Consider the following 12,901-nt stretch of genomic DNA (forward strand, 5'->3'; position numbering starts at 1 on the left):
GTGTTTGACAGCTCGGGCTCGTTCCTGTCGTACATCAACACTTCAGCAGACCCGCTGTACGGCCCTCAGGGTCTGGCTCTCACCTCCGAAGGGCACGTGGCCGTGGCAGACTCGGGGAACCACTGCTTTAAAGTCTACCGCTATTTGCAGTAGGAATCCCATCAAGGATCATCCAGCAAAAGTATTGTACATGTGTAATGTTTTTTTTTTTTGGTTTTTTTTTTCTTTGCACACCACAAAGGCCCCTTCCCCTGAAACGACCTTGACTCGAGTCAAATTGAAGTTCAGCAGGGTCTGATGTTTATCCCTCATAGCTATTGCACTGATTTGAATTGATTGTGAATTATTAATTAAATCCAAAAACTAGACAGCGTCACCAACATATGAGAGTAATAACAATCACAGCACTCTGAGCAGTGTTTGTGAAGGCAGCTACTCTTCAGCTTTTACACTTTATCAACATGTTGGTTTACGATGATCAAACCACGTAATTATGACGTTTTCAGTGGCATGAAATTCCTTAATTATCAACAAGCTGTCTGAAAAACGTACTGTGAAAACAAGCCATTTTCTATCAGACTAACTGTCTGTGCATTGACTCGTTGTGTACGTTAATGCACTTGAATCATATCGCGTGCATTCATTGCTTCTGCAAAGCCACAGTGCTTCAGTAGGATAAAGCTTCAAATGCCAGTGTTTCAGCTCTTAATGTACAGGTAGAGGACACGCAGCTTATAGTTCTAACGTTCATCTGCCTTAAAGATCTCTGCGTATATCTGACAGGGGTGTCGGCCATATCACCCAGCACAACAGCACAACTCTAGACGTAGTGAAGGAAATTTTAATTTATTTTATTTTGTATACAGTGTTATGATTTACAGGTTATTTTTTATCATTTCTGTAATTTTTTTTTTCTGTAAATGCCTTGACATACAGTAGATGCTACTGCATGAACTGCTTCAGTGTAGGAAGCAAACATATTGCCAAACATGAATGGTGCACATCCTCGAGACAAAAAAAAAGAGAAAGAAAGTCAGTTTGTGCCAAGAGAACAAGACTATTAGAGGTGTTCATACTTTTGCTTCTAAAGTTTAGTAGCAAATCGTAAAATCCCGGAATCCACCATTCCCACATTGTAAGCTCTGCATAATTTTTAAACATTTAATCCTTGCAATTTTAGTACCAGTTGAAAAGGAAAAGCCATGGAAGATGCATTTCCTTGTCTGGAGCCAGGGGGCTTATGGGTTGATTTTGTGCCAAAAGTAACAAAATTACAAAATCGACACTCAAAATACCATCACCACAATCAAAACATACATTTTACAAATTCAACTGATAATAAATAAATATATAAAATCTCTTTAATAAAGAAATAAATACTTACATGTATACATATGCAATATCATACTTAAATAAATACCCCTTTTTCCTTTTTTTTTTTCAGAATCAGACTCATGCTTTTTTTGGCGATCTAGTGTATACAAGGACTTTGACTCGCTTGTTAAGCTCATGTTGTGATTGTAGACATTACGTAAGGATTAATAGACAACAGAGCATTCTGTTACAGGAATAATAATCAGCAATGGGAACTGATGCTACCCTGAAGTTGATTATTTTCCTGTAACAACATGCTCCATCCTACTTTAATCTTTGATTTTATACCACAGCAGTTTGCCAATGATTACGATTTTCTGTTAATTAAAGTGTGTGAAAATGAATGATACATCATACGTTTGATCTCTTTACAGTTACATATAATGTTGTTGAGCATCTGTGAAACAAGTCAGTTCCTGTTATCACTTAACATCAGAGGTATTCAAACTGTGGGGCACGGAATGACTTGCGGGGGGAGGCAGGTGTGTGTGTGTGTGTGAGAGACCGTTTACAGACCTGCCAACATTTACACATTTTGCGTATGGGCTTCACATTTTAACAACAGAACACAGAAATATGCCAAAAGAGCAGTTGTTTTTTTTCCCCTAGTGAAAACGACAGATGAGCCAAGCGACATGTGAATCTGGAATGACTGACAGTTGCGCAGGTGTTTTGAGCTCTTTGCGTGAAAGATGTATCACTCTCGCTTTCTGTCACAGTAAATAGGGATTTTTTTTAGTTCAAATCTATCAATGTGTGTCTGTCTTAAGTATCATTAAATAAATATATAACATCAGCTTACTGTATTTGTTAGGGATGCCACTGAAATATTAAAGAAAATAGATTAATCTATCAAAAATAGATAAAAAAAAAAAAAATCACTTTTGGCTTTTGGCCGAAAAAGAAAAGAGTCTGAAAATTTTGACCAAGGTTAAAAAAAAAAAAAAAAAAAAACAATTACAAAAATAGACCTACAACAAAGTGTAAAATTTAACACTTCACAAATAGGCCTGATTTTGATTGTGATTATAATCGGACAGTGATTTAAAATGCTGTTTGTTTGCTTTGCTCTCCTGCAGCGAAGCCATTCACGGTGTCAGGAGGGACGTTAAACAGCAATGTGATTTGTACACGGATTATATCAGAAATGTACTGCTACGTTTCTTACTGTTCAAAGCATTTACACTCCCTTCTTCTGTATTATGAGACTGTAATTTTCATTTATTTAGTTTTATTGCCCAGTGAATAATAGGCAATAATTTGACAAGGGGTTTTATTGGCCTTAAAATACCTGGGAAGCGGAGCTCATGAGGAAAAGGTTTGAAGATGTCTGACGCAAGTTCTAAGCAGCTATAAACAATCATTCCCTCACCAGCCTCTCCTTTTTATCTTTCTCTTGAACAGCTGAGAAAGTGCAAAGTCCTCTATTCTGAAGACTCTCCTGTGGTGTAAAATTTACTGATTGTTACAAAAGTGCTGACACTGGAGACTTCTTCCATAAATTACCATTACATAAATGTCTCCTCACAGAAAACTTGCCAACAGTGACAATTTTTTAAATAACAGCTTTTTTTTTTTTTCAATCCATTTATTATAAGACTTTTTGAGATCATGTAGATCGTCCTCTATCCAAATCCCTCTGAAGTAGCTGTTACTAAAGAAGTGATAACGTATAATATAAACCTGTGATTTGCCTTTTAAGACTCACACGTGAAACATATGCCGAGTATAAAGCCGAAATAAAATTCCAAAAGAATCTTTAGTAAGAACATGGAGTGAGTAGTAGTATTAATTACATAATAATTATTTGTATTGTGATATTAAATATGTTGCTTGCAAGTGTAGTTTTGTTTAAAACTTTTGGCACATAATTAACTCAATACATGAACAAGGCGATGAGTTTTTGGATTTCTTTATTTGTGATACTTTATATTGCAGTAAAATCTCAGATTTCTCAGATATATTCTACCCTCAGTGCTACTGATTAATGCCAAAAGACAAGACATATGACATTTATGCATTAGTCAAAGCAGGATGGGTAAATTTAAAATCATAAGTGAGCCAAACATCATTATGTTAAAAGCACAATGATTGTTAGGTTATAAAGACACATGACTGAAAGAACTAACATTTCATTCCTGTTCATTCCAGAAGCTGTAGTCTCATGATTACCTTTTTAAGAGAAGCAAGGGTCTTGCTTATCTGCAACACGGTCGTTCATTAGAAGAGCATTTAAGATTAAACTTCTGCTGCAATTCTAACCGTGCTGTTCCACAAACCCTATTTTTTCTTGGTCATATGCACTGAAAATAAAAGCACACAATTTACTGAGCTATGTGTCGTGTTACAAATGCTTTCTGTGTTGAGTTGTTGTCTTCCCGTCGTGCATGACTCATGTCCACTACAGTGAGCACTGGTTTAGAGAATGCAACTGTATGAATTTTTCAAGAAGCTGACAAGCCTTCTTGCTCTTGGTCGCCCTGCACTTCGTTGGTGGTGGCATCTCCTCGATCCACATCATATTATTCAGTATGTACCTAAAGCTGAAAAAACATATGGTTCATTAACACAGCTGGATTCAGTAATTCTCAGATCTCAGGATTTCTGACACCAAGCTGCATGCATGTAGAACATCCTCAACATCAAAATTAAGGGGTGAGTTTAGTACTGTTAGTGAAGATGAATGAATGAACATGGACGTTAGCGTTGTAATTCACCAGGAACCCAAAGAGTTCCCAAACTCCAGACTTTAAAGATTTGGTGCTGAACATAGCCATTTTTTCCACCAGAGCTAACACGCTAGTATGCAAGCATATTAAATCATGAAAAACAGCATGTGTGTTTTCTTAAAAAAACAGAAGATAAAAGATGAGGCTTGATTAAGTTTAAATATCACCTCATGTGATATAAGCGGTATTTTGTATTGAATAGCTTATATAATGCTTTTAACAATGGACATTGTCACAAAGTAGTTTTCCAGAAGTCTGGATGGATTTAGATCCCTAATTAACAAGCCAGAGGCAACAGTGGCAAGGAAAAACTCCCTGAGAGGACATGAAGAAATGTCGAGAGGAACTAGACTCAAAAGGGAACCCCTCCTTGTCTAGGTGACACTGGATAGTGTGATTCTAAATCATTTCTAACGTCATTAGAGTTTTAACTTTACGTCTATAATATCAGTGTAATGTTATTGACTGTTCACTGATTGAGACTTGAGTGTAAACTGTTTTTGGCAAGTGCAATACACAGATTTATCGAACAATAGCATACGCCACGTTGTTACACCGTTAGTATTTATGTGTTTAGGGAACTGATTTTTTTTTTTTATGAGAGACACACGTTACTTGTCAGTTACATTATCCTTGTGGCTTCGGTACAAAACTGGAGGAAAAAAAAAACCACACAGCAAACATGTCTCAGCTGATTAAATACTGTACATATGGGGGTAACTTATTGCACATTAGATTTTTCAATAAACTATTCCATTAAATAAACTAGATCTTACCGTTTCTCAGCGTTTCCCACAAACATGGTGTCGTCCTGCCCCATGATCAGATAATCTGCATCAACTTTCAGCTCAAACTCATCACATGTTAAACGATGGAGCACTTCCCGCACTGCACCTTTCTCGATAGCCGAGTCCTTACCTTTTTTTTTTTTTTTTTTTTTTTTTTTTTGTTAAAACAAGCAGATTTATTGTAATCAGTCATAAACCAGTGCAAAATGAGCTCTGAATTCTGACTTGAGCATTAGGTTTAATGCAGACTCACCTGTCTGAAGGACTTTAGTAATTGATGTGGAATAAGCTGTAAACACACCATCAGTGCTGGAGCTGAGGATCTTGACAGTATAAACTGTTGGAAATGCATTGTTTTGTTTATTTATTACGTGTAAAGCATTTCATGTTTAATGACATATGAAAATAAAAGACATGACTTACTATAATCAACAGTGGGTGAATAGCAGGCATAAAAAGACCTTGTTTTCTCCTCCATGTTCTTACTAAAGGTGACTTTCAGCCGTGGACAGCCACCTACAGTGAACCACGCAGACGGCTGTCAGACTAATACAGCTTTATTAAGGAATAAAATGCTTGCTGGCATGCTGTTATAGGAAAATAATCAAAGACGAGGTGGTGTGATGAAGCAGAGTTGATTATTCCTACAACAGCAAGCATTTTGTTCCTTTTATACCACCTTTTATACCAATAGTAGCTTTTTTTTAAAGATTTCTTAAAGAGTAACACATACTTTTTATCCATTTATAGTTACATTTAATGTTATGGACCATACATGATGTATAAGTTAATTCTTGTTAACCCTTTTCTTGTAGAAGCTATAAACTGTCATTCCCTTTCCAGCTTGTCTTTTTTTTTTCTCTCTCTTTTAAAGTTAATAAGACAAAAAAAAACAACAGCATGTTGCATAACTGACAAGCGTAAACTCCTCTGTCCTAAAAATTTAAAGAAACAGCTTTACCTTAAAGCACTCAAACTGATTTAGGTCTTCTTCCATAAATATTAAATGCATGTTTTTGTCCTTAATTAATAACACTAATTCCTGTAAATTAGCCATTACTATAGAAACAATAAATGTATTAGCTCAAAGGCAAGTGAGTACATTAATGCAAACCTGTAATTTGTATAATAAATTTAGATTTGCAATGACTATCGAACAATATCATATTTTCAGAAATTATGCTGACAAAACCAACAAAATAACTAACTCTAAAAACTGACTCCATGCTGTCTGACGGCTTGGTGTAAAACACACAAGGCCGTGATGTGTAGCAGTGCTGTCACACTCACCCTCAGCACATGTGCATACATCTGCTTCACACAGTTTGGCGAGCAAGGGACTGTCCTTCGGCGCCGTATAGAACACAGAACACTTTCTATCTGTAAAACCAACACAGACGCATCAGTGAACATTTACTGTTGTCCGACAGCAGAGTCAGCACACACAGCAGAGGTGCTGTAATCTTCACTGACCTGGATTGTAGTAGTCATAGATGACGGCCGCTGCAGGCTGGACGAGCCCTACAGGAATGATCTGCTCTGTACGGAACCGAACACACATCTCCTCATCAGTGATCTGTGCAGAAGAACCGTAAGTCTGAGTTTCTGTGGCATATTACCCTCAATTTGGACAAACAGAACCCTATTTGGAAATAAAATATACCAGGTTTGGAGTTGTTTCAAATACAAGCCAGTTATTTACTCTTAGTCAGTACAGCTGGGTGCAAAATTTTGCACACCCTTTGTCTGAAATTATGACATCTAATGTGAGTTTGTGTCTGTTTTTTTTTTTTTTTTTTTCTTGATTTTCTTAATGAGGACTGTCCTTATTGGAATGTCAGCCTAAACCATGTTGTTTTCGTTGTTGTTGATTTTTTTCCCCCTGATCTTCTCCTTCCAGTTCAGAAGTACCTAAACCCCCTTTTCTACATCTGTAAATTGTTAATATTTTCAGGTTTCGGTCTTATGAGAGCTGATTTCCTGATTCACATACTATTCTACTTTTCCACATTTTGTGGTGTTACAACCTGGAAACCGTAAATGTAAATGGAATTAATGGGGTTTTATGTCATGAATGTACACAAATAACCCATAATATGTAAGTGAGAGGAATACGCTTGCAAAATGATTTACAAAATTGTATAAAAAAATAAAATTGTAAAATTAGGTTGCTGTGAAACCCCTAAATTAGTTCTGGTGAATGCAGTTGCCATCACTAATTTAGTTCAATGGAGTCGACTTGTGTGTAATTAAAGTGTCACATTATCTCAATATAAATCCACCTGCTCATGGAAAGGCCCACAGAACATACCTAAACAAATATCATTAAAACACAAGAAGTTATCAAAACAAGTCCAAGACAATTTTCTGGAAAACTACCAGTTAGCATTTGGTTATAAATAATAACCCAAACTTTGTACATCCTGCAGAGCTTCATTAAATCCATTATTTAAAAAAATGGAAAGAATTTGGCACAAACATGAGACTCTGCCAAGAGAAGCTCATCCACCAAAAGTCAGTGACCGAGTCAGAAGGGAAACAGTCAGAGACACGAAATCCCTATTAAGTTAAATTCATTTCCAAGTTGTAACATTACAAAATGTGGAATTACAAAAGTTCAAGGGCGTGAGTACTTACATAAAACACTGCAGACTGTTAACTTTTCAGCAACATTTGTTTGAAATTTTCATGCCTTAAATAAGACTTAACAAATTAACTGTTGACGACTAACTGTTTTCAATCATTCCACACTTTAATGAGGCACATTTAAATAAATTAACTAGAGCATGTCAATGCTGGAGGCAAATGTTTGAGAAGAAAAAAAAAAACCCTCAGTTTCTGGAATATTGAAACCTTTAATATTTAAGCCTTGTTATTTAGCACCACTAAACGAACAGTTTGTATGTTTTATAGATGAAATGAATAAAATAAATAAATAAATAAAAACAGAAGTGTTGATCTATTTCAGTTTCTCACCCAGAACTTTTATACTTAATAGTATATAATTCTTTATTTCCAAGCTACAGCACCACTTGTTCCTTCATATATGGTGTATATCCGACTCCCCGTTCTCATTTTCACAACTGCAATTTTCACTACAACTGTCACTGTCTCTTCTAAACTGACACATCCAGCTGTGACATATGATGTAATGTTTATAGCAGTTTCAGTTCATTTGTATGAGGGAGTAAAGGATAGCACTATATAAATGACAATGTTACCTCATTAAAGTAAAGAAATACTTTGTTGTGGTGAACATCATAATGGTCGATGTATTTCTCGGTGCCCTTCACATTCTTCAGAGAAAACAGAAACACAAGTTAAAAACCAGTACTGGATGATGTACACGAGTATTGAAAAAGAACTGTAATGATTAACGTACATCTTCCAGGTCTTGGATATTTGGTGCGAGTCCAGTCAGGAGTGAGATGTCCACCAAGACCATACCAGTGGAATTTCCCTTTTTCTTGCTATAATGTCAGTGTGTGGAAAACAACACTTAATATTTAAACCATTTTGGCAAAGAAATCAAATCTGTGCCATATGTGTGACAAGCTGGTAAAACCCATCACATAGTGGCATTTTGACATTTTATATAAGAACGTGTTATGGGTAAAGAGATACAGGTATCCATCCATTCTCTGTACCGCTTATCCAACACAGAGTCACAGGGGAGCCTGAAGCCTGTCCCAGGGAACTCAGGGCACAAGGCAAGGACACTCTGGATGGAGCGCCAACCCATTGCACACACTATAGGCAATTTGGCAATGCCACTCAGTGCCTGTCTTTGGACTGGGGGAGGAAACCGGAGTACCCAGAGGAAATCCCCAAAGCACAGGGAGAACATGCAAACTCCATGCACACAAGTTGGAAGCAGGATTCAATCCCACAACCCTAGAGGTGTGAAGCAACAGTGCTAACCACTAAGCCACCATGCCCCTGGGATACAGGTATGTTATATGCTATAAAAAAATTCACATAAGAAATGTCATAGGTTAAAGTATGTTATAGGCAAAAGTTATTTTTCCAAAAAAAAAAAATTGATTTTCATCATTTTGGCCAGAATTCAGCAACAGCGACCTCTGACAGGTTTTCCAACAATGCCACACTAACCAAAAATTCAGTTCAGTGCAACTTTTGTGGCCAATCTCTGATAGATTTATTTATTTATTTATTTTTATATTTATTAGCCAAAATGTTCCCCATAATATTCATGAATATAAGCTTCCACTGAAAAGATGATGATTATGAATCCCATTGAAAAAGTGTGTTATTGGCCTTGAAACCGTTGCGTACCTCACACACACTGTATAAAAGAGTGTGTTTTCTTTCTTTGGTTCCTCTGGAACTTGTCTCTTCCTCCGGGTGCGCAGATCAAACCAGTCCTGTCTGCTCATGGGTTCCTCTCTCGCCTCATCATCGTCATAGTTATAGTAATCGTCCAACTTCCCCTCTTCATCTTCATCAGATACTGTAGAAGAAGCAGAGGGTTTAGAATCTGGACAGACTTTATAAACTAACTCAGACCTGCTGAGTTCAAACTGAATAGTAACTGGCTGCTCCCATTAGGGGTCTCCACGGCAGATCATTAGTCCACATATTTGATTTGGCACAGTTTTTACACCAGATGCCCTTCCTGACACAATCCTCCCCAGTTTATCTGGGCTTGGGACTGGCACTGGGAGTGCAGTGTCTTGTGTAACCCCAGTGGCTGGGGTTGGTTCCCTGGCCAGGAATCGATCCCTGGCCACAACAGTGAGAGCAACAAAGCTCCAGGAACCAATGGTAACTGAATTCTTACTTGAGCTAATGAGGATAAAGCTGGTCACATGATATGCAGTATCAAAGTATAGATAAATTCTGAAAATCTAGATCCATTTTGCCATAATTTTAACCCTTTCTATAATTGCCATAATTTTATCCCTTGCTTAGTGCTGGGTAAAGTTTGAGTAAGGCTGATGTCACTTGTCCCTTAAACATTGCTTGGTTCTGTGACAAAATAACTTCATTTCCTGTCTGCAGCCTACATACAAGTAAGGTTCAAGGGCTTAAAAAGTGCTCCGAGTTGACTTGAGGAAAGACTTTAGGAAGGCCTGTAGTTGCTAAAATGGAGAGTACTTACAGATCGCGAGTTCCCCTTCCACTTTAACAGTGAGATCGAAGTGGTCACAGAACGACTCCTCCTTTTTCAGAGATCTATATGTCTGCACAATCTATAAAAGTGCAAGGGGTAAAAAAGAAAACAGCAGCCTGAGAGATATTCCATCAAGAACAAACATACTGTATATAGAGGCTTTAAAAAGAGGCATTACCGATAACGTTCCTTTTCCTCGTCCCCTTACAGTCACGGCTACTTTGCCCAATTCTTTGACCTACGAAAACATAACAAATAACTTTGACTTACATGTTGCATATTGATACAGAAATTAAGTACATAATGATAAATTAAACAGACTAAATGGATGTTTCTCTGACTTCGATTGCTGTTTGAGTTAGTGCAGTTTGCTTGTTTAAATGCAGATTCTCCTTGCGCTTGTCGTTCACGCACATTTCCACTCTCAGGTCCAGGTCTTCCACGTCGTTGTTCTGTATGCTAAACTTGGACAGAGCCTCAAGGGCAATGACTGTATCCTGAAAAGCAGAGAACTCGGAAATGAGTAAACTGATTAAGATTATTCACTGAGACATTAGTACCCAAGAACAAATCACAAATCTACACTGCACTGGATTAGGGCCAAATGCAGCTCTGCATCCGGGACGGATCCGCAGAGCCGACCCAGTACCGGAACTGATGTGTTTTACCAAAACGGGTTTAAAACCAGTACAGGATAACAGATAATATTGTTACATCTGGCCCTAACCTGGTGCAGGACCAACTTTTCTTTTTAATATCTGACACTGATCTGGTTCAGAAGTGATTCAAACTCAAGTAAATACTGGTGCCACAGCTGAAACCTACATAATTATTCATGAAATACCACCAAAATAACAAACAGTATGGATGATTAAACAAAATTATGATAACTAGCATTTTTTATTAGACAAGATACTTTAAAAATACTTTAAGAATAAAACTTTATAATGTGGAATTCTGAATTGGGGTCCCTGGAGGACTAGTGGTTAGGCCTCAGCACTCTCACTGCCATGGCCCAGGTTTGATTCCTGGCCAGGGACCCAACCCCAACCCCAGCCACTGGGGCAGCACATGGCAGCGCACTCCCAGTGCCAGTCCTAAGCCCAGATACAACTGGGGAGGGTTGCGTCAGGAAGGGCATCCGACATAAAAACTGTGCCAAATCAAATATGCGGACCAGTGAGCCGCTGTGGCGACCCCTAACGGGAGAAGCCGAAACAACAACAATGACAATGTGGAATTCTGAACTGACCTGTAATAATCATGATCCTGTTCACTGTAAACACTTTTTATGACCACCATGCAGTCTGATTTTTTTTCTTTAATACAATTTGCTGTATTGTTTTTATAGATGTGGCGCACAAGCAATCTGAGCTTTCTTTTAGGGTATAAGCTTGGCAGATTAGTGTGACATTTGATTTCTTCTTTAAGGAAGGAGATATATAGAGCACCTGTGTAGACTGGAATCCTCCTCCATATTTGCGCTGTTCAGTGAGCCAGGTGGCGATTGGTAGAGATTTGCGTTTGTCCTGCATGGTCACGGCCTGTAGCAAACCGTATGCTGTGGCTTCCACCGAAATGGCATCTGCTTTCTTATCCAAGCCCCCTACTTTCCCTCCGACGTCCCAGAAGCAGCGCTCTGAGAGACAGTATAAAGAGTGCAAATTTAATTCAGGGATAATTTAACTTATATGGATTTGATACGAATGCAAAATCAGAGAGAGAGAGACGCTATAGTGAACCGTAACTGTTATTGCACGTGGCCAAGTCCATCAGCTTCCTGTGAGCTCGCATGGCATCTGGGCTTTGAGGATTATTCAGAGACAGAGCGTACGCTGTAATGGCAACAGCGTAGGGGTTTTGTTGTGCATCTAAATGTTCAAGGAGATAAGACCTCGCCTTCTCAATAGCCACTCTCTGAAAACCGAGAGAAAGAGAGAGAAATGAATGAAGCGATTCTTACAGATTCAAACAAATGTCTTGTGATCAGGAACCAGCAAAACGGTTAAAAGTGCGGGATATTTTTACTCTCGCACAGATGGGAGCAGAGAGCTAAAGAGATAGCATAGAGCTAATGGGAGTGCTGTTTACTAACTAGCGTGTCAGTTTAGTTTTGTTTTTTTCTTACAGAAAGAAGAGACCACAGGAGGCCTACTTGTTTCTATTTGCGATACATTTTCCTAGACAAAAAAAAAAAAAAATTACAGCATTTAGCAGACACCCTTATCCAATAGGTCAGGAACTACGAATACGATCTGTCTAAAAGCCCTGTTGGGGAGGCTGTAGTGGCTTTGTGGGGAAAGTCTTGAGCCTTTTTCAAAGCCCTGGTATTATTTTCAGGCATCAGAAAATAGTCGAAAGTGAAAGTTCCCCTTTTAAAGAAAAAAGGTAGTCTAGAGTACTGGGATCTTTATATCATTCATTCATTCATTCTTACAATCTTTACTGCCTCATCTTCTTTAGTGGCCTTCTCAGTAGTGCTACACAATATCGTTAGCACTATAGCCATCCATGTGCATTTGAAGATGGATAAAGCCACCAGGCTGCAGTGTTGACCGTGAGGATGAGCGCCTCTGGCCCTACCTCAGGAAAATGTTTCAGTATGTTGGAGTAAGTAAAGAGTTATATAAAAAGAGGCGTCTACTTCTGCCTTCCTAGAAGGCATGAACTCCATCTAATTTGAAAAAGCATGTTGAGGTAAGATTTGCTAAGTTACTAATGTTAACTGCTTATATTGAAGTTAGACTGTTTTCATTGCTAATGCTAGGTTAGACCAGCACTGATACCAGTAACATACATTTGCTGAGCAACAAGTCAAGTTCTAGCTAATGTACTGTACATAACCTAGTTATTTACATGATATTTTATTTTCTGGT

The 12,901-nt window shown here is 38.0% G+C and overlaps 2 protein-coding genes across 2 annotated transcripts in view; one reads left to right on the forward strand and one right to left on the reverse strand.

Annotated features, from left to right (window-relative positions):
* Window positions 1-3,705, forward strand: part of trim3a (tripartite motif containing 3a) — a 32,591-nt gene extending 28,886 nt beyond the window's left edge. The window contains exon 14 of the mRNA XM_026934824.3: window positions 1-3,705. Coding sequence (XP_026790625.3) covers window positions 1-153 — 153 coding nt within the window. The 3' untranslated portion in view covers window positions 154-3,705.
* Window positions 3,271-12,901, reverse strand: part of c4 (complement component 4) — a 25,301-nt gene continuing 15,670 nt past the window's right edge. The window contains exons 28-41 of the mRNA XM_034310914.2: window positions 11,774-11,942; window positions 11,477-11,664; window positions 10,367-10,522; window positions 10,204-10,263; window positions 10,014-10,104; window positions 9,188-9,362; window positions 8,274-8,361; window positions 8,113-8,187; window positions 6,365-6,467; window positions 6,182-6,271; window positions 5,315-5,407; window positions 5,145-5,228; window positions 4,880-5,021; window positions 3,271-3,917 (exon numbers count right to left, since the gene is read on the reverse strand). Coding sequence (XP_034166805.2) covers window positions 3,776-3,917; window positions 4,880-5,021; window positions 5,145-5,228; window positions 5,315-5,407; window positions 6,182-6,271; window positions 6,365-6,467; window positions 8,113-8,187; window positions 8,274-8,361; window positions 9,188-9,362; window positions 10,014-10,104; window positions 10,204-10,263; window positions 10,367-10,522; window positions 11,477-11,664; window positions 11,774-11,942 — 1,656 coding nt within the window. The 3' untranslated portion in view covers window positions 3,271-3,775. The remainder of the gene's footprint in view (window positions 3,918-4,879; window positions 5,022-5,144; window positions 5,229-5,314; window positions 5,408-6,181; window positions 6,272-6,364; window positions 6,468-8,112; window positions 8,188-8,273; window positions 8,362-9,187; window positions 9,363-10,013; window positions 10,105-10,203; window positions 10,264-10,366; window positions 10,523-11,476; window positions 11,665-11,773; window positions 11,943-12,901) is intronic.

The sequence above is a fragment of the Pangasianodon hypophthalmus genome, chromosome 14 (assembly GCF_027358585.1).
Source record: "Pangasianodon hypophthalmus isolate fPanHyp1 chromosome 14, fPanHyp1.pri, whole genome shotgun sequence".
NCBI classification, from domain to species: domain Eukaryota; kingdom Metazoa; phylum Chordata; class Actinopteri; order Siluriformes; family Pangasiidae; genus Pangasianodon; species Pangasianodon hypophthalmus.